This window comes from Gobio gobio, assembly GCF_949357685.1.
Source record: "Gobio gobio genome assembly, chromosome: 7".
Classification (NCBI taxonomy): Eukaryota; Metazoa; Chordata; class Actinopteri; order Cypriniformes; family Gobionidae; genus Gobio; species Gobio gobio.
Genome location: NC_137103.1, coordinates 54461811 through 54487939, shown reverse-complemented (window position 1 = coordinate 54487939; position 26129 = coordinate 54461811). Strand labels below are relative to the sequence as shown.

The following is a 26129-nucleotide window of genomic DNA, read 5'->3' as shown; positions in this document are numbered from 1 at the left end:
TTTTTAAAGTCAGAAAAGAGAGATAAAGTGAAGATTTTATGATAAAAGAGTTGAGTAAATGACATCCTCTTTCCTCTACAACAGACTGACTGTCTCACACTAGATAACTTACAACATCTCCAGCATCAGCTTCACTGGAACTTATTTCATTATTACACACCCAGACATAAAGGTACTTTTGTTTCGTTTTTTCAGTGTGTGTGTGTGTGTGTATCTGTTATATTGTGTTGCTGTATTGTAAAATAAGTGAGATTATTTGCTTTACAGGGATGATGATGATGAAGAAGAGGATGTTACAGATGATTTTGCTCCTGTCTGACTGTGTTCTGGTCTCTTCATATCAATCCAACTCCACTGGTAACTTCATATTAGAAAATATATTTGGGTTGTTGACACTAGAGATGCTGAGATGCTCGTTGACATTCATTTATTTATTAGCACTTGAAAAAATAGATATGATTAGGTTGTTGAAAAATTAAATATTTTAAGTTATTGATTTATTTTTAATTATTTGTTAAAAAAGTTATTTGGGTTGTTGCCAAATGTGCAAATGAATAAATCAATAACTTAAAAACTGTCCATTTCTTTAAAAATTGATATTTGGGTTGTTGACAAATGGACAGATTTTAAGTTATTGATTAATTTATTTTATTTATTTGCACATTAATAAAAATTATATTTGGTTTGTTGACAAATGGACAGATTTTAAGTTATTGATTAATTTATTTTATTTATTTGCACATTAATAAAAATTATATTTGGTTTGTTGACAAATGGACAGATTTTAAGTTATTGATTAATTTATTTTATTTATTTGCACATTAATAAAAAATATATATATTTGGTTTGTCGACAAATGGACAGATTTTAAGTTATTGATTTATTTATTTATTTACTGATTTGAATGTATTTATTTATGTATTTGCGCATTTATAAAAAAAAATTATATTTGGGTTGTCAACAAATGGACAGATTTTAAGTTATTGATTTATTTATTGATTTGTATGTATTTATTTATGTATTTGCACATTTGTTATTTGGGTTGTTGCCAAATGTGCAAATAAGGGGAACTAAAAAAGTTACACAGTGTAGCTTTAATTTATTGATTAATTTATTTTATTTATTTGCACATTAATAAAAAAATATATATATTGGTTGTTGAGAAATGGACAGATTTTATGTTTTTGATAAATGTATTTTTATTTATTTGCAAATTTGTAAAAAAAAAAAAAAAAAAAAAAGTGATTTGGGTTGTTGACAAATGGACAGATTTTAAGTTATTGATTCATTTATTTTATTTATTTGCACATTAATAAAAAATATATATATTTGGTTTGTCGACAAATGGACAGATTTTAAGTTATGGATTTATTTATTGATTTACTGATTTGTATGTATTTATTTATGTATTTGCACATTTATTAAAAAAATGGGTTGTTGACAAATGAAATATTTTAATTTTTTTTATTTGCACATTTGTTAAAACAAAGTTATTTGGGTTGTTTTCAAATGTGCAAATGAATAAATCAATAACTTAAAATCTGTCCATTTGTCAACCACCCAAATATAAATTTTTAAAGAAATGGACAGATTTTAAGTTATTGATTTATTTATTTGCACATTTGGCAACAACCCAAATAACAAATGTGCAAATAAATAAAATTAATAACTTAAAAATTGTAATTTGTCAACAACCCATTTTTTAATAAATGTGCAAATACATAAATAAATAAATACATACAAATCAGTAAATCAATAAATAAATCAATAACTTAAAATCTGTCCATTTGTCAACAACCCAAATATAAATTTTTAAAGAAATATAAATTTTAAGTTATTGATTAATTTAATTTATTTTACTTATTTGCGCATTAATAAAATTAAATATTTGGTTGTTGACAAGTGGACAGATTTTGGAAAAAATTAACAAGCGTAGATGCTTTTTGGTTAATTAGCAAAGAAAAAAAATTCATCCAAAAATACTGGTTGACGTATTTATTTGTTTGTTTGTTTGTTTGAAGGGAATATTTAACTGAATATGCATATGCATTCAGGCAGTTTTGCTCCGGATTGGGCTAAAAGGAGATGCTTTAAACCTATTTAAACATGTGTGTCTCTTTTCTATTAGTTCTGTGTGAAAGACCTGATCGAAGGAGAACAAGGAAAGTGAGAGCTGGAGAATCCCTGTATTTGCTCTGCCCGAATAATTCGTGCCAGAAAGGCACTGAAAACGGCTCGTATGATTGGTTCAAATACCTCAACCGAACAATCCCGCTTGAGCCAATCGGGACGGAGGAGAGCGAGCGCGTCCATTACCACCATTCTGCATTATACATCCTTTGGTCAACCCTGAACGACACGGGACTCTACATCACACGCTGGTGATCACACACACACTTCATTCACATCCATGCTGTTCCAAAACCATTTGTTAGATGTTGCAAATGCAGTTTTCCATACTGTGAAAATGGAAAAATATATCATATCACAGTATAGTATATATGACTCAAGCGCTATATAACATGTCAATTTTGATGTCCTTGCTGAGTAAAAGTCAAATATTTTGCTTAGAAAAACAATATTTAGTAGTGCAAGTTAGACATGAACTGAACCCAGCGCCTTCTTTTAACAGCAGTGTGTGTTGTCCTGTTACAGGTGGTACGAAGAGGACAAATGTGATGAATATGAAACTGACATTGTGGTTTATGAGGAGTTCAGCTCCGAGCTCTTGTACGAGACGGCCACAGAACAAAAGGCGACAAAAATCAACTGTCCGGTGTGTGAGCACCAGCAGGCCACGTTCCTCTGGTATAAGGTGTGTTGAGGTGGATGCTTGTGGTCAATCGGACAGCATGTTTGCAATGTGAGGGAGCGATGCTGATCACTCATCATGTGATCTGATCATGGTTTCCGCATGACGAATATCCTGTTTTTCACTTGGAAGGTGTTACGACCCCGTCTAGGGTGAGGCCGCAACATAAACTGGTATTGGAAAACCAAAGATCCTTTGTACACTTTTATTTACAGGACCACAAAAGAAAGCACAACTTCAGGGATGAGCTAAGGCCAAAATAACAAACAAACACCAGCTAAACTCCTAACAGGAAAAACTAAATTCCCTAACAAAAGAAAACAAATAAAAATACAACAAATTAACCTATCTACCTATCTGATGAAAAACAGGAGAAAACAGTATTTACAAAATAATTGGCACTCACCCCCTACAGCTTCCAAGAGTGGAAAAACATTTACAATAATCTACAAAATATACAAAGAAAGGAAATGAGATTGACAGCCACTTATCAACTCAAAACCAAAATTCACACTGCACACAACAGGCAGGTCAACAGATTAGCTAGCAGTAGCAACACACTGTAGCGAACACACAACAGCACATGTGCAATTGAACAACAGGAAATCACAGGTTGAGCAGAGCTCCCTCTTCAGGCACTGAAGATCCTTTTATTGCCTCTTGGTCCCATTAGCACCAATCAGATCTGGAGTTCACTTCGATAGGATCCAATCCTGTGAAAGAAAAGGGCGGGACAAAAGAGAAAAAGAGCATAGCAACACATACACAATACGTCTCAGGACGTAACAGAAGGGTTTTATATTTACAGACCTGCCAACCTTGGAAAAAATGTTTGAGTACCATCAATGTGACGGGACGGGACACAGGGTTTGACGGGAGGGGGTTCTGCCCAAAGTACTCTCAAATCTGGTGATTTAAGCAAGAGGGAGTTAATTCTATGGGTTGAATCTGTGACACAATTTGGCAGCTGCTATTTGTGCAAATAGTGATATGATATTTACACTAAGTGCAAATAGTGAAATATGATATTTACACTGTGCAAATAGTGATAGATGATATTTACACTGTGCAAATAGTGAAATATGATATTTACACTGTGCAAATAGTGATGGATGATATTTACACTGTGCAAATAGTGATAGATGATATTTACACTGTGCAAATAGTGATAGATGATATTTACACTAAGTGCAAATAGTGATGGATGATATTTACACTGTGCAAATAGTGATAGATGATATTTACACTGTGCAAATGGTGATAGATGATATTTACACTAAGTGCAAATAGTGATAGATGATATTTACACTGTGCAAATAGTGATAGATGATATTTACACTAAGTGCAAATAGTGATATATGTTATTTAGACTAAGTGCAAATAGTGCTATTTACACTGTGCAAATAGTGATAGATGATATTTACACTGTGCAAATAGTGATAGATGATATTTACACTGTGCAAATAGTGATATATGATATTTACACTGTGCAAATAGTGATAGATGATATTTAGACTAAGTGCAAATAGTGATATATGATATTTACACTGTGCAAATAGTGATATATGATATTTACACTGTGCAAATAGTGATATATGATATTTACACTGTGCAAATAGTGATATATGATATTTACACTAAGTGCAAATAGTGATGGATGATATTTACACTGTGCAAATAGTGATAGATGATATTTACACTGTGCAAATAGTGATAGATGATATTTACACTAAGTGCAAATAGTGATGGATGATATTTACACTAAGTGCAAATAGTGATGGATGATATTTACACTGTGCAAATAGTGATAGATGATATTTACACTGTGCAAATAGTGATAGATGATATTTACACTAAGTGCAAATAGTGATAGATGATATTTACACTAAGTGCAAATAGTGATAGATGATATTTACACTAAGTGCAAATAGTGATATATGATATTTAGACTAAGTGCAAATAGTGATATTTACACTGTGCAAATAGTGATATATGATATTTACACTGTGCAAATAGTGATAGATGATATTTAGACTAAGTGCAAATAGTGATATATGATATTTACACTGTGCAAATAGTGATATATGATATTTACACTGTGCAAATAGTGATATATGATATTTACACTGTGCAAATAGTGATATATGATATTTACAATGTGCAAATAGTGATAGATGATATTAACACTGCAAATAGCGATAGATGATATTTACACTGTGCAAATAGTGATATATGATATTTACACTGTGCAAATAGTGATGGATGATATTTACACTGTGCAAATAGTGATATATGATATTTACAATGTGCAAATAGTGATAGATGATATTAACACTGTGCAAATAGCGATAGATGATATTTACACTGTGCAAATAGTGATATATGATATTTACACTGTGAAAATAGTGATAGATGATATTTACACTGTGCAAATAGTGAAATATGATATTTACACTGTGCAAATAGTGATAGATGATATTTACACTGTGCAAATAGTGATAGATGATATTTACACTGTGCAAATAGTGAAATATGATATTTACACTGTGCAAATAGTGATGGATGATATTTACACTGTGCAAATAGTGATATATGATATTTACAATGTGCAAATAGTGATAGATGATATTAACACTGTGCAAATAGCGATAGATGATATTTACACTGTGCAAATAGTGATATATGATATTTACATTGTGCAAATAGCGATAGATGATATTTACACTGTGCAAATAGTGATATATGATATTTACACTGTGCAAATAGTGATAGATGATATTTACACTGTGCAAATAGTGATAGATGATATTTACACTGTGAAAATAGTGATAGATGATATTTACACTGTGCAAATAGTGAAATATGATATTTACACTGTGCAAATAGTGATAGATGATATTTACACTGTGCAAATAGTAATAGATGATATTTACACTGTGCAAATAGTGAAATATGATATTTACACTGTGCAAATAGTGATAGATGATATTTACACTGTGCAAATAGTGATAGATGATATTTACACTGTGCAAATAGTGATAGATGATATTTACACTGCAAATAGTGATAGATGATATTAACACTGTGCAAATATTTACACTGTGCAAATAGTGATAGATGTTATTTACACTAAGTGCCAATAGTGATAGATGTTATTTACACTAAGTGCAAATAGTGATATATGATATTTACATTTACATTTACATTACATTTACATTTAGTCATTTAGCAGACGCTTTTATCCAAAGCGACTTACAAATGAGAGCAATAGAAGCAACTACAACAGTCAGAGGCTACAGTATGCAAGTGCTGTAACAAGTCTCAGTTAATCTAACACAGAACACAGGATTTTTTTTTATTTTTTTATTTTTTTTAAATAAATTAGACAGACAGAAAAATGAATAGAATGTTAAGTGCTATTCTTGATTGGTCAGGTGCTGCTGGAAGAGATGCGTCTTTAGATGTTTTTTGAAAATGGCTACAGACTCGGCTGCTCGAATTGAGATAGGCAGGTCATTCCACCAGGTGGGGGCAGTCCAGGAAAAGGTCCGTGACAGTGATTTCATGCCTCTCTGGTATGGCACCACAAGGCGTCGTTCACTGGTAGAACGCAAACTCCTGGAGGGTGTGTATGTCTGAACAAGCGAGTTAAGGTAAATTGGTGCAGAGCCAGTGGTTGCTTTGAAGGCGAGTACCAGTGCCTTGAATTTGATGCGAGCGGCTATTGGTAGCCAGTGGAGTCTGATGAAGAGAGGCGTGACGTGCGCTCTCTTCGGCTCGTTAAAGATCACCCTCGCCGCTGCATTCTGGATCAGTTGCAAGGGTTTGATAGTGCATGCCGGAAGGCCTGCTAGAAGAGCATTACAGTAGTCCAGTCAAGAGCTTGGACCAAGAGTTTTGTGGTCAGCTCAGATAGGAAGGGTCTAATCTTCCTAATGTTGTATAATGCAAATCTCCAGGACCGGGTTGTTGCAGTAATGTGGTCAGTGAATTTTAGCTGATCATCGATCACAACTCCAAGATTCCTGGCTGTCCTGGACGGAGTTATGGTTGATGATCCTAGCTGAATGGAGAGATTGTGATGAAGTGCTGGGTTGGCTGAGACCACAAGCAGTTCAGTCTTTGCAAGGTTGAGTTGCAGGTGATGCTCCTTCATCCAGGCAGAAATGTCTGTTAGGCAGGCAGCAATACGAACACCAACCGTGGGATCATCTGGTTGAAATGAGAAGTAGAGTTGAGTGTCGTCTGCATAGCAGTGATAGGAAAAGCCATGTTTCTGAATGACCGATCCCAGTGATGACATGTAGATGGAGAAGAGAAGTGGTCCAAGCACTGAGCCCTGTGGAACTCCAGTGGCTAGATGATGTGACTTAGACACTTCACCTCTCCATGACACCCTGAAGGACCTACCTGAGAGGTAAGACTTGAGCCACTGGAGAGCAGTTCCTGAGATGCCCATCTTCATGAGAGTTGACAGGAGGATCTGGTGGTTAACTGTGTCAAAAGCAGCAGACAAATCCAGTAAGATAAGTACTGTGGATCTGGAAGCCGCTCTTGCCTGCCTCAGTGCCTCCGTAACCGAGAGCAGGGCAGTCTCAGTTGAGTAGCCGCTTTTGAAGCCGGATTGGTTGATATCCAGGAGGTTGTTCTGTTCAAGAAACGTAGAGAGCTGGTTAAAAACAACTCGCTCGAGTGTCTTTGCAATGAAAGGCAGAAGGGATACCGGTCTGTAGTTTTCTAAAAGTGCTGGGTTCAGAGATGGTTTCTTAAGCAGTGGGGTTACCCGAGCCTGCTTAAATGCTGTGGGGAAGGTCCCGGTGTGAAGAGAGGTGTTGACAATGTGAGTGAGTGCAGGAGTAACAGAAGAAGAAATGGCCTGAAGGAGGTGAGTGGGGATGGGATCAAGCGGACATGTAGTGGGATGATTGGAAAGGATGAGTTTGGAGACTTCAGCTTCAGAGAGCAGAGAAAAAGAGGGGAGTGTATGTGTGATGGAGGAGGTTTTTTGTGTGAAAAATGATGCAAAGTCATCAGCTGTAAGAGTTGATGAAGGAGGGGGGGGGGGGGGACAGAGGAGCGAAGAGAACGTTCTGAAGAGTGCACGAGAGTCAGAGCAGTTGTGTATTTTGTTGTGATAGTATGTAGTTTTAGCAGTGGAGACGTTACTAGAGAAAGAAGCGAGAAGAGACTGATACAGGGTCAGGTCAGTAGTGTTTTTAGTTTTGCGCCACTTCCTCTCTGCCGCCCGGAGCCCAGAGCGATGTTCGCGGAGAACATCAGACAGCCAGGGGGCAGAGGGAGTGGTGCGGGCTGGCCTGGATGAAACGGGACAGAGGTTGTCTAAGCAAGATGTTAGAGTGGAGCAAAGAGTGTCAGTAGCACTGTTAGTGTCTAGTGCTGAGAACTGAGCAGGTGGAGGGAGTGAGGAGGAAACCATAGTGGATAGACGGGAGGGAGAGAGTGAGCGTAGATTACGCCGAAAGGTAATCAGCGGAGGAGTGTGTGTTGTGTTAGGAGTTAGAAGGAGGTTAAGAGTGATGAGAAAGTGATCTGAGGTGTGTAAAGGAGTAACTAAAGTGACGTCTGTGGAGCAGTAGCGTGTGTAGATAAGATCAAGATGGTTACCTGATTTATGAGTAGCTGTAGTAGATACTCGCTTAAGATCAAATGAGGTCAGAAGAGTGGTGAAGTCTGCAGCCTGGGGTTTATCAAGGTGAATGTTGAAGTCACCGAGCAGTACAAGAGGAGTGTCATCCTCAGGGAAGTGAGAGAGTAACATATCCAATTCAATTCCAATTTACACTGTGCAAATAGTGATATATGATATTTACACTGTGCAAATAGTGATAGATAATATTTACACTATGCACATATTGATATATGATATTTACACTAAGTGCAAATAGTGAAATATGATATTTACACTGTGCAAATAGTGATAGATGTTATTTACACTAAGTGCAAATAGTGATGGATGATATTTACACTGTGCAAATTGTGATAGATGATATTTACACTATGCAAATAGTGATATATGATATTTACACTAAGTGCAAATAGTCATATATGATATTTACACTAAGTGCAAATAGTCATATATGATATTTACACTGTGCAAATAGTGATGTTATTTACACTAAGTGCAAATAGTGATATATGATATTTACACTGTGCAAATAGTGATATATGATATTTACTCTAAGTGCAAATAGTGATAGATGATATTTACACTGTGCAAATAGTGATAGATGATATTTACACTAAGTGCAAATAGTGATATATGATATTTACTCTAAGTGCAAATAGTGATAGATGATATTTACACTGTGCAAATAGTGATAGATGATATTTACACTAAGTGCAAATAGTGATATATGATATTTACACTGTTCAAATAGTGATAGATGATATTTACACTAAGTGCAAATAGTGATATATGTTATTAACACTGTGCAAATAGTGATATATGATATTTACACTGTGCAAATAGTGATATATGATATTTACACTGTTCAAATAGTGATATATGATATTTACACTAAGTGCAAATAGTGAAATATGATATTTACACTGTGCAAATAGTGATAGATGTTATTTACACTAAGTGCAAATAGTGATGGATGATATTTACACTGTGCAAATTGTGATAGATGATATTTACACTATGCAAATAGTGATATATGATATTTACACTAAGTGCAAATAGTCATATATGATATTTACACTAAGTGCAAATAGTCATATATGATATTTACACTGTGCAAATAGTGATGTTATTTACACTAAGTGCAAATAGTGATATATGATATTTACACTGTGCAAATAGTGATATATGATATTTACTCTAAGTGCAAATAGTGATAGATGATATTTACACTGTGCAAATAGTGATAGATGATATTTACACTAAGTGCAAATAGTGATATATGATATTTACACTGTGCAAATAGTGATAGATTATATTAACACTGTGGAAATAGTGATAGATGTTATTTACACTAAGTGCAAATAGTAATATATGTTATTTACACTGTGCAAATAGTGATAGATGTTATTTACACTGTGCAAATAGTGATATATGATATTTACACTGTATAAATAGTGATAGATGTTACTTACACTAAGTGCAAATAGTGATAGATGTTATTTACACTGTGCAAATAGTGATGGATGATATTTACACTATGCAAATAGTGATATATGATATTTACACTGTTCAAATAGTGATAGATGATATTTACACTAAGTGCAAATAGTGATATATGTTATTAACACTGTGCAAATAGTGATATATGATATTTACACTGTGCAAATAGTGATATATGATATTTACACTGTGCAAATAGTGATAGATAATATTTACACTATGCACATATTGATATATGATATTTACACTAAGTGCAAATAGTGAAATATGATATTTACACTGTGCAAATAGTGATAGATGTTATTTACACTAAGTGCAAATAGTGATAGATGATATTTACACTGTGCAAATTGTGATAGATGATATTTACACTATGCAAATAGTGATATATGATATTTACACTAAGTGCAAATAGTCATATATGATATTTACACTAAGTGCAAATAGTCATATATGATATTTACACTGTGCAAATAGTGATGTTATTTACACTAAGTGCAAATAGTGATATATGATATTTACACTGTGCAAATAGTGATATATGATATTTACTCTAAGTGCAAATAGTGATAGATGATATTTACACTGTGCAAATAGTGATAGATGATATTTACACTAAGTGCAAATAGTGATATATGATATTTACACTGTGCAAATAGTGATATATGATATTTACTCTAAGTGCAAATAGTGATAGATGATATTTACACTAAGTGCAAATAGTGATATATGATATTTACACTGTGCAAATAGTGATAGATGTTATTTACACTGTGCAAATAGTGATATATGATATTTACACTGTATAAATAGTGATAGATGTTATTTACACTAAGTGCAAATAGTGATAGATGTTATTTACACTGTGCAAATAGTGATGGATGATATTTACACTATGCAAATAGTGATATATGATATTTACACTGTTCAAATAGTGATAGATGATATTTACACTAAGTGCAAATAGTGATATATGTTATTAACACTGTGCAAATAGTGATATATGATATTTACACTGTGCAAATAGTGATATATGATATTTACACTGTTCAAATAGTGATAGATGTTATTTACACTAAGTGCAAATAGTGATATATGATATTTACACTGTGCAAATAGTGATAGATGTTATTTACACTAAGTGCAAATAGTGATGGATGATATTTACACTGTGCAAATAGTGATATATGATATTTACACTGTGCAAATAGTGATAGATGTTATTTACACTAAGTGCAAATAGAGATGGATGATATTTACACTGTGCAAATAGTGATATATGATATTTACACTGTGCAAATAGTGATAGATGTTATTTACACTAAGTGCAAATAGAGATGGATGATATTTACACTGTGCAAATAGTGATATATGATATTTACACTGTGCAAATAGTGATATAGGAAATTTACACTGTGCAAATAGTGATGGATGATATTTACACTAAGTGCAAATAGTGATATAGGAAATTTACACTGTGCAAAAAGTGATATATGATATTTACACAATGTAAAAGTAGCAGTTATTTGCTATATGTGTAAATAGTAATTAGATGTATACTTTATTTTGACAGATACATACTATTTACGTACGTTTTCATCAAATGGCACTAATCTGCCATCAAAAATTTTATTTTAAAGGCATTTTAACATTTAATCTAGTGTCCATTTTAACATGAAATACTGCTTTAATTGAAAAGTAATAAAAAATATTAGAAACACTTTTTAAATATTGGAAAATGATTGCCTAAATATGAATTAGTACAATAAAATTGTCTCAAAATACAAAACAAAAAAATATATTATTGAACAAAAATATATTAGATTGATTTTACTGAAAATAAAATAAGTCACTTCTGACGGTGAACAACACAAGTGTGACCCCCAAATTAACAATACCTGTAAAGATTCATCACTTAGACTGGGATCCATTTGCATGCTTTATTGAAATAGCAAGGTCGTACAGGCAGGGTCAGACAGGGATAAACAGGAAATGACAGCAGCAGGCAGAAACGTGGTCAGATAACAGGCAATTGCTCAGGACAGGCAGATAACACTCACAGAAGAATAACCAGGCAAGGATCAATGGGCAAGGCAGCAAGTATCGATAGACAGGAACAACAGTAGTTGTCAACAATCAGTCAAACAGGCTAAAGAAACGCTCAGAAATGTCCACCTAGGCAAAACAAGACTTTGCGATGTCTGTCTGTGACAATACCAGAGGGTTAAAGAGGCGTGTCTCCTTTAAGAGTTCAACATTAATGCCCACTGTTCTGATTGGGTGACATCTTTGCATATGAAATGAGAATTATACATGTTGATCTGTTGCAGTAATAATTACAGTTGCTGCGATTTAAAGGGTTAGTTCACCCAAAAATGAAAATTCTGTCATTAATTACTCACCCTCATGTCGTTGGACACCCGTCAGACCTCCGTTCATCTTCAGACACAAATGAAGATATTTTAGTGTAGAGCTGATGCTGAGAAAGGCTTCAGATAGGCCTCCATTGGCATTCAGTACATTTACACTCCCAAGACCCATAAAAGGCACTTAAAACGTCGTTACAAAGTCCATCTCTCCACAGTGACTCTACAATAATTTTACGATGCGACGACAATAGTTTTTGTGCGCAAAAAAAATCAAAATAACGGCTTTATCCAACTTCTTGTTCTTGTCTTCCGTGTGTGCCTCCACGACGCATGCGCGAGAATATGACGCAGATCCGGCGTTCGGACACATGACCCAGAAGAGATTTGTTCACAAGCAGAGGAAGACGCGCGTGTCTAAGCTGTTGAATTCTACATTGATCGTGCTTTAGGTCTCGACGTAGTTCTCAAAATGGGACTAAAGTGTGCATTTCATGGATTCCCGAACGCCGACGCTACGTCATATTCTCGCGCATGCGTCGTGGAGACACACACGGAAGACTAGAAGAGGCTGGATAAAGGTGTTATTTTGATTTTTTTTTGCGCACAAAAACTATTGTAGTCGCATCGTAAAATTATTGTAGAGCCACTGTGGTGAGATGGACTTTGTAACGACGTTTTAAGTGCCTTTTATGGGTCTTGTGAGTGTAAATGTACTGAATGCCAATGGAGGCCTATCTGAAGCCTTTCTCAGCATCAGCTTTACACTAAAATATCTTCATTTGTGTCTGAAGATGAACGGAGGTCTTACAGGTGTCGAACGACATAAGGGAGAGTAATTAATGACAGAATTTTCATTTTAACTGATCGTGGAACAGTGTGTGCATGAAAGCAATATTATCGCCCAAATCTTTTCTCTTTGGCAGAATTTCTCTCTTATTCCAAACCAAGAGTCTGTAAAGGATTTACTCATCAGAAACTCTTCGAAAGAAAGTGAGGGTATTTACACCTGCGTTTGCACCTGGGAGCACAATGGGATAAAACACAACAGCTCTGGATCTCGCAGACTGACCTTCACAGGTATATCTTCCTCATTCAGCCGTGTCCGGTCTATACTCTGTGCTAGGAGTTCGTTTCTAACACCATCTCTCTCTTGTTCATAGAATCGTCCCTCAGCTTTAGTCCTGAGTTTATCCTTCCCGTTAATAACTCCGTTGTGATCACTGATGTGGGTGAGGAATGGGTTACAATCTCTTTAAGCACCAAAAGTTTTCATAGTAATGTCAGTGATGAACCTGAAAGCATCGCTTGCTCTTGTGTCTCAGGCGCAGAACTGATCCTCCAGTGTTCTGTCTCCTTTGGACCCAATGTGTGTAAAAGGTGCTCGATTTACTGGGGAAGGAATAAAATGAGTGGGATGGATGGATACAAGCAGGAAAACAGGTGGATATTATCTCCTCATACAAACTACACTCTAAAAGATACTGGGTTATTTTTGAACCGAAATGGGGTTAAGTTAGGTCATTTTATTGGGTTATTTTTACTCAGGTGCTGGATAGTTTTTCTGTACACTCTAAAAAATGCTTGGTTGTTTCAACCCAAGTTTGGGTCAAAGTACAAACCCAGCCATTGGGTTACATTTTTCAATTACATTTTGAACCAACGGTTGGGTTTGTCCATATTTCAGGTGCTATGTCATTTTTTTTATTGTCAATACAAATGATGAACCCCCTCACACACCTACCCAGTGCTGGGTCAATGTAACCCAATGTTGGGTTGTCCAGCAAAACCGGTTAAAACTGGATACATTTGTCAATGGTCATGTTTTCTGTTCTGAGAGAGGAAAATTCCTGAATGAAATTAAGGTTTGTATTACATTGTAATCTTATCAAATTATTACTGTACAAGTAGAAAAACGTCTGAACTCTCACATTTTACATTTTAACATGTGTTCAGTCCAATATTTACCCAGCTCTGGGTTGCCAAATAACCCAGAAATTGTTGTTTTTAACCCAGCATTTTTAAACACATTTTTAAGTGCATGTTTATTATTTAAAATAAAAAACCTTGAGTAGGTTGGCAAAATAACCCAACATATGTTCTGTCATATTTATCCAGCGCTGGGTTGCCAAATAACCCAGAAAAGTTTTTTTTTTAACCCAGCATTTTTAAACAGATTTTTTTTGTGTGTATTTTTATTATTTAACATGAAAACCTTGATTAGGTTGACAAAATAACCCAACATATGTTCTGTCCAATATTTACCCAGCACTGGGTTGCCAAATAACCCACAAATGGTTGTTTTTAACCCATATTATAACCCAGAATTTTTTAATTAATCAAAATAATCAAATTATTACTGTACAAGTAGAAAAACGTCTGAAGTCTCACATTTTACATTTTTTGTTTGCATGTAAGTCGCAGCTAATGTCTGCTTGAATGCTGGGTCAAAAAACCCGACTTGTGTTCTGTCCAATATTACCCAGCGCTGGGTTGCCAAATAACCCAGAAATGGTCATTTTTAACCCAGCATTTTTATTATTTAAAATGAAAAAACTTGAATAGGTTGACAAAATAACCTAACATTTGTTCTGTCCAATATTTACCCAGCGCTGGGTTGCCAAATAACCCAGAAATGGTAGTTTTTAACCCAGCAGTTTTTAACCCAGCATTTTTATTATTTAAAATGAAAAACCTTGAATAGGTTGACAAAATACCCAGTTTTTTTTTTAACCCAGCATTTCTAAACAGAAATTTGCCAAATAACCCACAAATGGGTATTTTTATCCCAGCAGTTTTTAAACCAGCTTTTTTTAAGTGCACCTTTATTATTTAAAATGAAAACCAACTGCTGGGTTCAAACAACCCATACGCTGGGTTAAAACAACCCATTCGCTGGGTTAAAACAAACCATTCACTGGTTTAAAACAACCCAACTGATGGGTTAAAACAAACCAATAGCTGGGTTAAAACAAACCATTCACTGGTTTAAAACAACCCAACCGCTGGGTTAAAACAAACCATTCGCTGGGTTAAAACAACCCAATCGCTGGGTTAAAACAAACCATTCACTGGGTTAAAACGACCCATTCGCTGGGTTAAAACAACCCAACTGCTCGGTTAAAACAAACCAATAGCTGGGTTAAAACAAACATTCACTGGTTTAAAACAAACCATTCACTGGGTTAAAACAACCCATTCGCTGGGTTAAAACAAACCATTCACTGGTTTAAAACAACCCAACTGCTGGGTTAAAACAAACCATTCGCTGGTTTAAAACAACCCAATCACTGGGTTAAAACAAACCATTCACTGGGTTAAAACAAACCATTCGCTGGTTTAAAACAACCCAATCGCTGGGTTAAAACAAACCATTCACTGGTTTAAAACAACCCAACTGCTGGGTTAAAACAAACCATTCACTGGTTTAAAACAACCCAACTGATGGGTTAAAACAAACCAATAGCTGGGTTAAAACAAACCATTCACTGGTTTAAAACAACCCAACCGCTGGGTTAAAACAAACCATTCGCTGGGTTAAAACAACCCAATCGCTGGGTTAAAACAAACCATTCACTGGGTTAAAACGACCCATTCGCTGGGTTAAAACAACCCAACTGCTCGGTTAAAACAAACCAATAGCTGGGTTAAAACAAACATTCACTGGTTTAAAACAAACCATTCACTGGGTTAAAACAACCCATTCGCTGGGTTAAAACAAACCATTCACTGGTTTAAAACAACCCAACTGCTGGGTTAAAACAAACCATTCGCTGGTTTAAAACAACCCAATCACTGGGTTAAAACAAACCATTCACTGGGTTAAAACAAACCATTCGCTGGTTTAAAACAACCCAATCGCTGGGTTAAAACAAACCATTCACTGGTTTAAAACAACCCAACTGCTGGGTTAAAACAAACCATTCGCTGGGTTAAAACAACCCAACTGCTGGGTTAAAACAAACCATTCACTGGGTTAAAACAACCCAACTGCTGGGTTAAAACAAACCATTCACTGGGTTAAAACAAACCATTCGCTGGTTTAAAACAACCCAATCGCTGGGTTAAAACAAACCATTCGCTGGGTTAAAACAAACCATTCACTGGTTTAAAACAACCCAACTGCTGGGTTAAAACAAACCATTCGCTGGGTTAAAACAACCCAATCGCTGGGTTAGAACAAACCATTCACTGGGTTAAAACAAACCATTCGCTGGGTTAAAACAACCCAATCGCTGGTTTAAAACAACCCAACTGCTGGGTTAAAACAAACCATTCGCTGGGTTAAAACAAACCATTCACTGGTTTAAAACAACCCAACTGCTGGGTTAAAACAAACCATTCACTGGGTTAAAACAAACCATTCGCTGGGTTAAAACAACCCAATCGCTGGGTTTGTCCATTTTCACCCTAACTTGGGTTGTTTTTAACCCAGAATCTTTTTGAGTGTATGTCAAAAGATCAAGATCAAACTCTATTTCTCTTGTCATGAGCTCTTTAAAAGTAGTTAAACTGAGCCCCATTTTGCAAAAGCAGTGGCCTAAAATAACTAGACCTTCACACTAAACAACTGATACCCGCTCTACTCTAGATCTCTGATATGAACAGCACATTTTCTGATGATGGGTAATTGGTGCTGTTTTTCTCCAGAAAGCAAGATGGCACCATTCAGTCATTTTTGAACATCACTAGAGTGTCTGAGTTGGACCTCCGCTCTGAGTTTCGCTGCATAGCTAAAGACCCATATAAAGTGGTTTTTGTATCAGTCACTTTGAAGAGGCAAGGTGAGATCCTCTGATCTGATCTATGAATAAGTTAATTAAAAATGCATTATTTTACCCAATATTTGTGTCACATTTCGTTTTATTCTCTAAATTACAATATAAAGCAAAATCACTTGGAATTAAATGTTGCTAAGATTTCCATTTTAGTATTAATATTTTATGTGTGTATTACATTTTAATATTATAATATTATGACTGTAAATATTAAAATATAATGTAAACATTTATTGAGCATAGTCATTAGAGTTGTAGTCTTGTTGTGCTGCTGTTTTACTCTGGTTTGCATGTTTCATGTTGTATTTCAGCTTCAGTGTGTCCTGTGATTCTGGCGTGCATGTGCACGTTTCTCCTTGTCCTGGCGCTCGGTGGGATAGTGAAGTGGTTCTCATTGGATCTGATGCTGTTTTTAAGGGAAGTCTTCTTCAAGCTCAACAGGAAAGAGGGTAAAGAATAATATTTTATAAATACTTTACAATAAGGTTTCATTAGTTAATGCATTAACTAACCGTATGTGTTACTGTGTTTATTGATCTTTGTTCATGTTAGTTCACAGTGCATTAACTAATGCTAGCAAACACAACTTTTGATTTTAATAATGTATCAGTTACTTAACAGTAACTTAACATTAACAAAGATGAATAAATCCTGCAGAAGTGCAGTTCATTCTTAGTTCATGTTAACTAATGAAACCTTATTGTAAAGTGTTACCAATACATTTTATATAATTTTATTAAAAATGACATATAATATTACAATATTACAGGTTTTCAAGGAGTGGGACTGTGCTGGATATATATGGGAATAAATAGGAAATATATTTATTACTCAGTATTGTCTTGTTTTTCAGTAAAAGTATTCTCGAATTAACATACATTTACATTAAAAGAACAATGACTATTATGTCTTGTTTCATGAAAAAAATGCATCAAAAGGAAGTGAGTTTATGCTTAAAACAAGAACAAATATCTGAGGGTCAGAAAAATCTACCTTTAATTTAAGATTTTTTTTTTTACTGACCCCATTGCAAGATATTTTTTGCTTTAAGAATAAATACTTAATTTTGACATTTCTTTCAGAAAACAAGACTTAATATCTTTTGCTTTTCAAGTAAATATACAGTATATGTAAATATTAGTGCTGTCAAATCGATTAATCGCCTCCAAAATAAAGGTTGTGTTTACATCATTTTCATGTGTGTGTATTGTGTATAATATTATGTATTTGAATACACACACATGCATGTGTATATATATTCAAGAAAATTTGCATGCATATACTGTATGTATGTATATATATATATATATATATATATATATATATATATATATATATATATATATATATATATATATATATATATATATATATATATAAATAAATATATATAAATATAACAAATATATACATGCATGTGTGTGTATTTATATATACATAACAATTATACACAGTACACACATATGAAAATGATGTTAACACAACCTTTATTTTGGATGCGATTAATCGATTTGACAGCACTCATTTATATATAGCAATATATTGAAATGATCACTTGTGACTTCTACAATGCAATGCATAAATGCATTTTCTCATTTTGACAGATGGGAAACTCTATGATGCTTATGTGATTTGCCAGAGAAACAACTTGGATGAGACGACAGGCCAAACTGTGAGTGACTTTGCTGGATCTCTTCTAACCGTGCTGGAGAGATACTATGGCTTTAAACTGTTCATTCACGGCAGAGATGACCTACCTGGGGAAGGTACGCTTGTTCAACTGTTTCATGTAATCTTCTCTGCGGTGCGTGATGAACATGAACATGTGCTTGCTTTCACTGTGCACTGCAAATAAAATGAGGTTATTTCCAGCACAAATATCTAAAAGTTCTTAAAACAAGATGTTTTTACTGGAGACGCAAAATGACTGAAGATAACAAGTCTTGATTTCTGAAAAATGTCTGCCAATGGGGTAAAACAACAACTTGTTTTCCCTTTAAATTAGGTTGATATTTTCTGACCCCACTGGCAGATATCTGATCTTGTTTTAAGCATAAACTTCGATGCATTTTTCATTAAAAAAGACTTAATGGACTCTATTATACAACTGGTGCAATGTGGCGTGACACAAGTGTGTTCTGCTAGTTTCAGCTCGACGCAGTTCTCATGTTTACGTCCAGCTCCTCGTTGTTTAAATCTCAAATGCACTGGCGCATCTGTTCCCCCATGGGCATCTGGTCTGAACACCAGGTGTGATCAGGAGCATTGTTGGAGCGTTGCTATTGTGAGGAACTGAAAACCACTGACCATTGACCAACACACACCTGCTCTAAAGTCAATAGTGCAGTATGTGTGTGTTATTTAAAGGGGTTGGGAAATCAACTTTTCATTCAGCCTTTTATATATAAAAGGTCATGGTAATTAGGGATGGGCGATATGGACTTAAAAATGTATCCCGATATTTTCTAGTATTTATTGCGATAACGATATCAATGACGATAAATGTAGTATCATTCCCCATGTTTTTGGATACAAGTGAGAGCTGCATGCATTCTTGAGAGCCTCAGAAAAACAAGCAATGATCTAAAGTAAAACGTACCTGTCATCAAATAGGCTCCTATAATACATTAGTTGTAATTAATGTAAAATTCCACACCAGCCTTTTCAGAAATGGAAAAGTTGCAGATATAATTGTCTTCTGTAAAAGTGCAGGTAGTGTTTAAATAGCGCAACTGTGCTGAAAAACATCACACAATACAAACAATAATAATTCAAATCAATGACAAGTTTTAAATGTAAACCGATTCTGTATTTATTCATACACTCATGGTGCAAATAGTGGTAAAAATTGCAGAAACAGCAAAAGTAATTATCCCAACCATGTCTTCAGATTACAAAAAAAGTTGCAAATAATGATTTAATGATAGAACTTCAGTAATTTGAGTTGATAAGATAATAATACCACAAATTCTTCTACTAATAAAAATAAACTGCACTAAGGATTAATGAGCTTCTGGGTTCATGAATATTAATCACGTTGTCAGCGCTCATTCAAAATGATTTGCTGAAATCAAAACAGGCAGAGTAATAGGTGCGCGCCAGCCAATGAGATTCCTGTTTGTGCATTAGTTTCTTCCTGTTTATTAAAGGCTGAATAATTCGAAATAATCAACTAGGCTTTATCGTTATTATCACGGGAAGGCAAATTCTTATCGTGGGGAGAATTTTTACCAGTATAATCGCAAACGATAAGATATCGCCCATCATAATGGTAATATATCCTGTATTATATTACGGGGCCGTTCCAGGCAGCTCTCCAGACCGCATTACAGTTCCATATCACTTCGCATAGTTAACTGTAATAACGGAAATTACAGGACTAAAAAAAACATGATAGACGATTAGAACGTTCATCAGCCAATCAGATTCAAGCATTCAACGGCCCTTTAGTATAGAGTGTAGCAACTTAAAGGCTACACATACATTTTTTTCACTAGCGAGGTAATAACAGCGCTGTTTAGAGACGCAACTTCCTTGTTAGTCAAAGAAAAGCTTATATTGACACCAGGCCCAGAAAACGAGAGATCTCAGAATAAGCCAACCCTTGACGTGAGCGTGTGTTGAAACGCCGCCTCAAGCCCCGCCCACCGACTCGTGGAGATAAACTGATCGCGCTACAGATCAATAAACATGCCGAAGATAGCAAGATATTGCGCTGCCTGCTTGTGGAAGAACACAGCCGCTGCATAAGCTTCTAATATTAGGAATATGTGGTTGAACTTTATTTTTAATGAAGTTCCAGCTCACGTGCGTAAGACATTGCGTTTGTTCGCTTCATTTTACTGCGGATTCGTTTGTAAACAAGACACAGGTCGAGATTTGCAGACATATTGAGATTAAAACACAATGCTGTTCTTCTATATTGGATCCGACGAATCGGTGCAACACACTTATGTGAGTAAAACATGTGTTTTATATGTGTTAGGATTGCATTGTTACAGATGGTTTGATATCTATTGATTATGTTGCGGAAGTTTTGCTGATGCACGTGCTTGGCGTGTGTGTGTGTGTTAGTGATGCGAGGTCGGCGGATATATCCACCGATTGGGCGGGCCAAGTAATAAAAAATAACATTCGGATTAATCGCGGGTGGACGAGAGATGAATCATTGTGTTTGTTTGATAAAGACATTTTGCGAGCTCTGTGGGTGATTCATTTCGGTTGCCGTTTCTCCACATTGGAAGTTTTCAAAACAATTCCCCACATGTGCTGTCTGGGGAGCCGAAACTCATTATTATGCGAAACAGTTATCCAATCCTAGCCGTGGGCGTTTACTGCCAAGTCTTCAGTGCAGCACGCCCATCAAAACCGAGCGTTCCAGGAGAGAGCCTCAAAACCAGGGTAGAAAATAGCCTATTACTTATTCATTATGATGTTTCTGAATGTCAAAACCACTCGAACGTCATAAGTTTACCTCAGACAACAGTATAAAAAAAATTAAAAAGCCAGTTCATGACACCTTTAACCCTAAAGCCATCTTCTGGACAAATGAGGGTAAAATCGTTTTGTTTTGTTTTTTAAAAATACTTTCCTTAATCTGAGCGGTACAAGACTTGGATACTTTTCCTAAGTTTGCCACCTGAACACACAAAAAAAATTGACACGATTCTACAATGTTAAGTGCTTGAAAAAAAAAAGTCCTTAATCCCGCCTTAGTGGACAAAATTGGGCACCCATAGGAATGAATGGAAAAAACTGTAATTCCAAGCATATTTTTTTTTATTTGTCCAAAAAAAAATCTATAAATCCAACACAATGCAGATCATACATACACACGAATCAAGGAGTGAGCCTATGCAACATTCTCAATGTGGCAAACACTCGCACTCACACACACACACACACACACACATCCACAAAAGCATTGCATTGAAAGCCATTGAATGAGCCTATAACAGAGTGAGTTTTATTTTTTTATTTTTGTCAAATAAAACAGTCACTCACACATACACAAACAAAAGAATTAAATGAGCCAATAATTGGGCAATTTAAAAAAAAGTTAAAACATTGGTTTACAAAGTTTAGCCCATATGCAGCCATTGAGTTCTATTGCCATCTAGTGGCTATTGATATTGTAGCTTTAAAAAGAAATTAATACCATCATAGGTCACCAGATGTCACCAAAGTCACCACATTTTTAGGTTTTGGCTCTCTGGACTTGCTGATATGTTTTTTTTTTTTACATAAGTTAAAGAAATATTAAATATAACATAAAAATAAGCATATCTTACATTTACAAAATGACACTTACAAAAATATGGTACTTTTACAGGTAAATAAATTCATTAATACCCCAAAAATCACAAAAAAGGCATGAATTGATATAATTTATTTTATCAAAGATGGTGACATAACATTTATTAAAAAAATTGGAATCACACTTGTGACCTTCGTGCCCAAATGTGTCCACAAAGAAGGGATTAAGGGCTGTTATGCGAGGCTGGCTTGAGGGTGTGTTAGTAATATGAGCCTATGGGTACACTCTGATTATTACACACACAGGGAGCAACAGCAGCACACACACATTGTTAAATATTAAATTTATAAAGATTCCTCTCTGGAGAAGCGTTCAGTCTTTCCGCTCGCATGTAACTAGTGAATCCGTCATGGTGCGAGCACAACTGGCTTTTAAAGGGAAAGGGAGATGAGACTCTGATTGGTTTATTGCACGTTAAGCCCAAAACACACCCATGACTCATTAAGAGACGAGGGACGACCCTTTTAGACCATGCGCCTGGCACACCGACCATTTTTTCTGTCGTTAAACTAGCAAAAGTGGTTTCGGACATGCCCTAAGAGCACCTCGCCATAAGCTTTAGAGTAGACGATGCGCTCAAATCGGTAAAATAGGGCCCAATATCTTCAGTCATTTTGCTTCTTCAGTAAATGTCTCTTGATTTAAGAATGTTTTAGATATTTGTACTGGAAAACAAGACAAAATACGGAGGAACAACATCCTTTTTTTGCTGTGTGCAATAGATATACTGATGCTTTTTGATGCATGTTTCTCGAATGTTGCTTCCTGTGTCTTCACCAGACTGCATGAACCTGATTGAAACTAAGATACAGCTCAGTCGGAGACTTATCATCATTCTAACACCAGAAACCGGCACCAGTTCTCCTGCAGCTTATGATCTGCAAGTGGGGCTCCATCAGGCTCTGGTTCAAGGAGACACCGGTGTGATTCTCATCCAGCTGGGACAGATGCAGGACTACACACATCTGCCTCTCGGACTGCAGCATCTCCTCTGTAAGAGTTCTCCTTTAGTGTGGAGAGACGGAGAATCCTCACCAAGCTCCAGGTTCTGGAAGAGAGTGCGATATAGGATGCCTGTTGCGCCGTCCCATCAGTGGAGTAGTGCGAAAAATACACCACTCGAATGTCAGCGTTTACCAGTTTAATGAGAGAGACGCATTTCAGGTCCAGGGGCCGGATTCACAAACATTTTACTTCAGGAAGAAATGTTTGTAAGTTTGCGGTTCTTGAAATACTGAACATCTTATTTTTGTTTGTGATTTTATTTTATTTTAAGAGGAAAATGACAGGCTTTGGTGTTATTTGGTGAAGTCCCATATTTGACTCATTTTATTTCCCGAATTCAGCAAAAAGTCACATCAGACATACCAATCAGGCTAAACATTATGGCCTAATATTGCGTTGGTCCCCCTTTTGCTGCTAAATCAGCCCTGACCCGTCGAGGCATGGACTCCACTAGACCACTGAAGGTGTGCTGTGGTATCTGGCACCAAGATGTTAGCAGCAGATCCTTTAAGTCCTGTAAGTTGCGAGGTGGGGCCTCCATGGATCGGACTTGTTTGTTCAGCACATCCCACAGATGCTCGATTGGATTGAGATCTGGGGAATTTGGAGGCCGAGTCAACGCCTCAAACTCGTTGTGCTCCTCAAACCATTCCTGAAGCATTTGTGCTTTGTGGCGGCGCATTATCTGCTGAAAGAGCCACAGCCACCAGGGAATACTGTTTCCATGAAAGGCTGGACATGGTCTCAACAATGCTTAGGTTGGTGGGACGTGTCAAAGTAACATCCACATGGATGGAGGACCCAAGGTTTCCCAGCAGAACATTGCCCAAAGCATCACTGCCTCCACCTCCACGCCTTCTTCCCATAGTGCACCTGGTGCCATGTGTTCCCCACGTGCATCAATGAGCCTTGGTCACCCATGACCGCTCAAATCCTCACGCTTGCCCATTTTTCCTGCTTCTAACACATCAACTTTGAGGACAAAATGTTCACTTGCTGCCTAATATATCCCACCAACTAACAGGGGATGAAGAGATAATCAGTGCTATTCACTTCACCTGGTCATAATGTTATGCTTGATCGCTGTATATGACCAGTCATTATTTTGATCATTGGTGGAACTTCAGAGAACTCGTGCACATCCCTAGTAATAGTAAAGTTTGGGGTCTGTAGGATTTTTAAAATGTTTTCCCCCCTGATACATTTTTGGTAGATCTTTCTAAAGGAAATGCAGTTTACAGAGTGTCCTTGCATATTAATTTCAAATATGCATGTAGATTGTTTTTAATGTTTCCATATTTTAATAAATATCTTCTTCTGCATAAATTACACTACTTTTTTTGTTTAAACAATGTAGGCTCTATAGACCTTATTCAGAGAAGCGCCATCTTTTCAAAGGGATCCGCTGTAAAAAGCTGTATAAAGCTCTTAGATCACTTATCATTTTCCACAGCTCATGTTGTCTGGAGTTTTTTTGTCTGCTGAGATTTATTGGAAGAATTAAATTGTATTTCCTCATCCAAAGTATAGTAGACAACTGCTTAATTGATGTTGCAGGTAAATATAATGTTGTATTATCTGCATATGTGACTGTCCATGCACACTTTAAAACAAGAGGAAGATCATTGATAATGAAAATAATAATGGTCCTAAACAACTTCCTTCATTGCAACTCTTTCACTTCTGCATAACTTCCATTATAAAATACACATTGTGCCATTAGACAGATAACTTTTAAACCAATGCACAGAATGGGAAGTACATCTGTAACATTTCAGTTTCAATAATGAATGATCCAGTAGCCTACCTTAAAAGCTGAGCTAAAATCTAACAATACTTCTCTTACTAGGTTATCTGTGCTAAACGATCATCTGTCATCTGTGTTAATGCTGTTCCTGTTGATGTGCATGCTGAAAATCGATAAAAATCGACTTGATTTCCTACCCATTATTTCATTATTCTACATTTTTACCATCATATTTACATTCACTTATTTTAATTTTGTAAAACAGTCTTTTCTTTTTGATTTCTTAATTTGCAATTCACTTCCTCCTTGTTCCCAGTTCTGTTTGCTGTACTCTTTTCCACATCTCTCTCAATCATAATGTTTTTCAACTCATTATTATTGCATGGTGCCATAATATTCTTCACTGTACATTTTTGCATAGGTCCATGCTTGTCAACCAAAGGGTAAAATATTTCAAATGCTGACAATGCATTATCACGATGAACTTCCTTATCTTCCTTCCGTCCTTCGGATGAGACATTAAACCGAGGTCCTGACTCTCTGTGGTCATTAAAAATCCCAGGATGTCCTTCGATCAAGAGTAGGGGTTTAACCCCGGCATCCTGGCCAAAAAAATGTGCCCATTGGCCCCTGTCCATCATGGCCTCCTAATCATCCCCATATACTGTATATATACGATTGGTATCATCCCTCAGTCTCCTCTCCACCAATCAGCTGGTGTGTGGTGGGCGTTCTGGCGCAATATGGCTGCCGTCGCATCATCCAGGTGGATGCTGCACATCGGTGGTGGTTGAGGAGATTCCCCCTTCTATGTAAAAGCGCTTTGAGTGAGTGCCTAGAAAAGCGCTATATAAATGTAATTAATTATTATTATTATTATTATTATTATTATTATTATTATTATTATCATCAATATCAATCCAACATACAGTATTTACGTCTGTACACAATGATTCT

General features: G+C 35.8%; 1 protein-coding gene across 1 annotated transcript; it reads left to right on the top strand.

The window, feature by feature from the left end:
* The first annotated feature begins 90 nt into the window (after positions 1 to 90).
* On the top strand, positions 91 to 25367 carry il1rl1 (interleukin 1 receptor-like 1). The gene is made up of 11 exons (XM_079820859.1): positions 91 to 172; positions 268 to 357; positions 2129 to 2381; positions 2656 to 2815; positions 13252 to 13405; positions 13489 to 13557; positions 13651 to 13768; positions 16976 to 17109; positions 17415 to 17552; positions 18708 to 18869; positions 23201 to 25367. The coding sequence occupies exons 2-11, from the start codon at positions 270 to 272 to the stop codon at positions 23563 to 23565; spliced, it is 1641 nt and encodes a 546-aa protein (XP_079676985.1). The 5' UTR covers positions 91 to 172; positions 268 to 269; the 3' UTR covers positions 23566 to 25367.
* The last annotated feature ends 762 nt before the right edge of the window (positions 25368 to 26129 follow it).

Excerpts from the sequence above, each read along its gene's own strand:
- il1rl1 (XM_079820859.1), top strand. The coding sequence starts at position 270 with ATGATGATGATGAAGAAGAGGATGTTACAGATGATTTTGCTCCTGTCT. Across the intron at positions 13,558-13,650 it reads CGTTGTGATCACTGATGTGG|GCGCAGAACTGATCCTCCAG; the intron begins GTGAGGAATGGG and ends CTTGTGTCTCAG. Across the intron at positions 13,769-16,975 it reads GGATACAAGCAGGAAAACAG|AAAGCAAGATGGCACCATTC; the intron begins GTGGATATTATC and ends GTTTTTCTCCAG.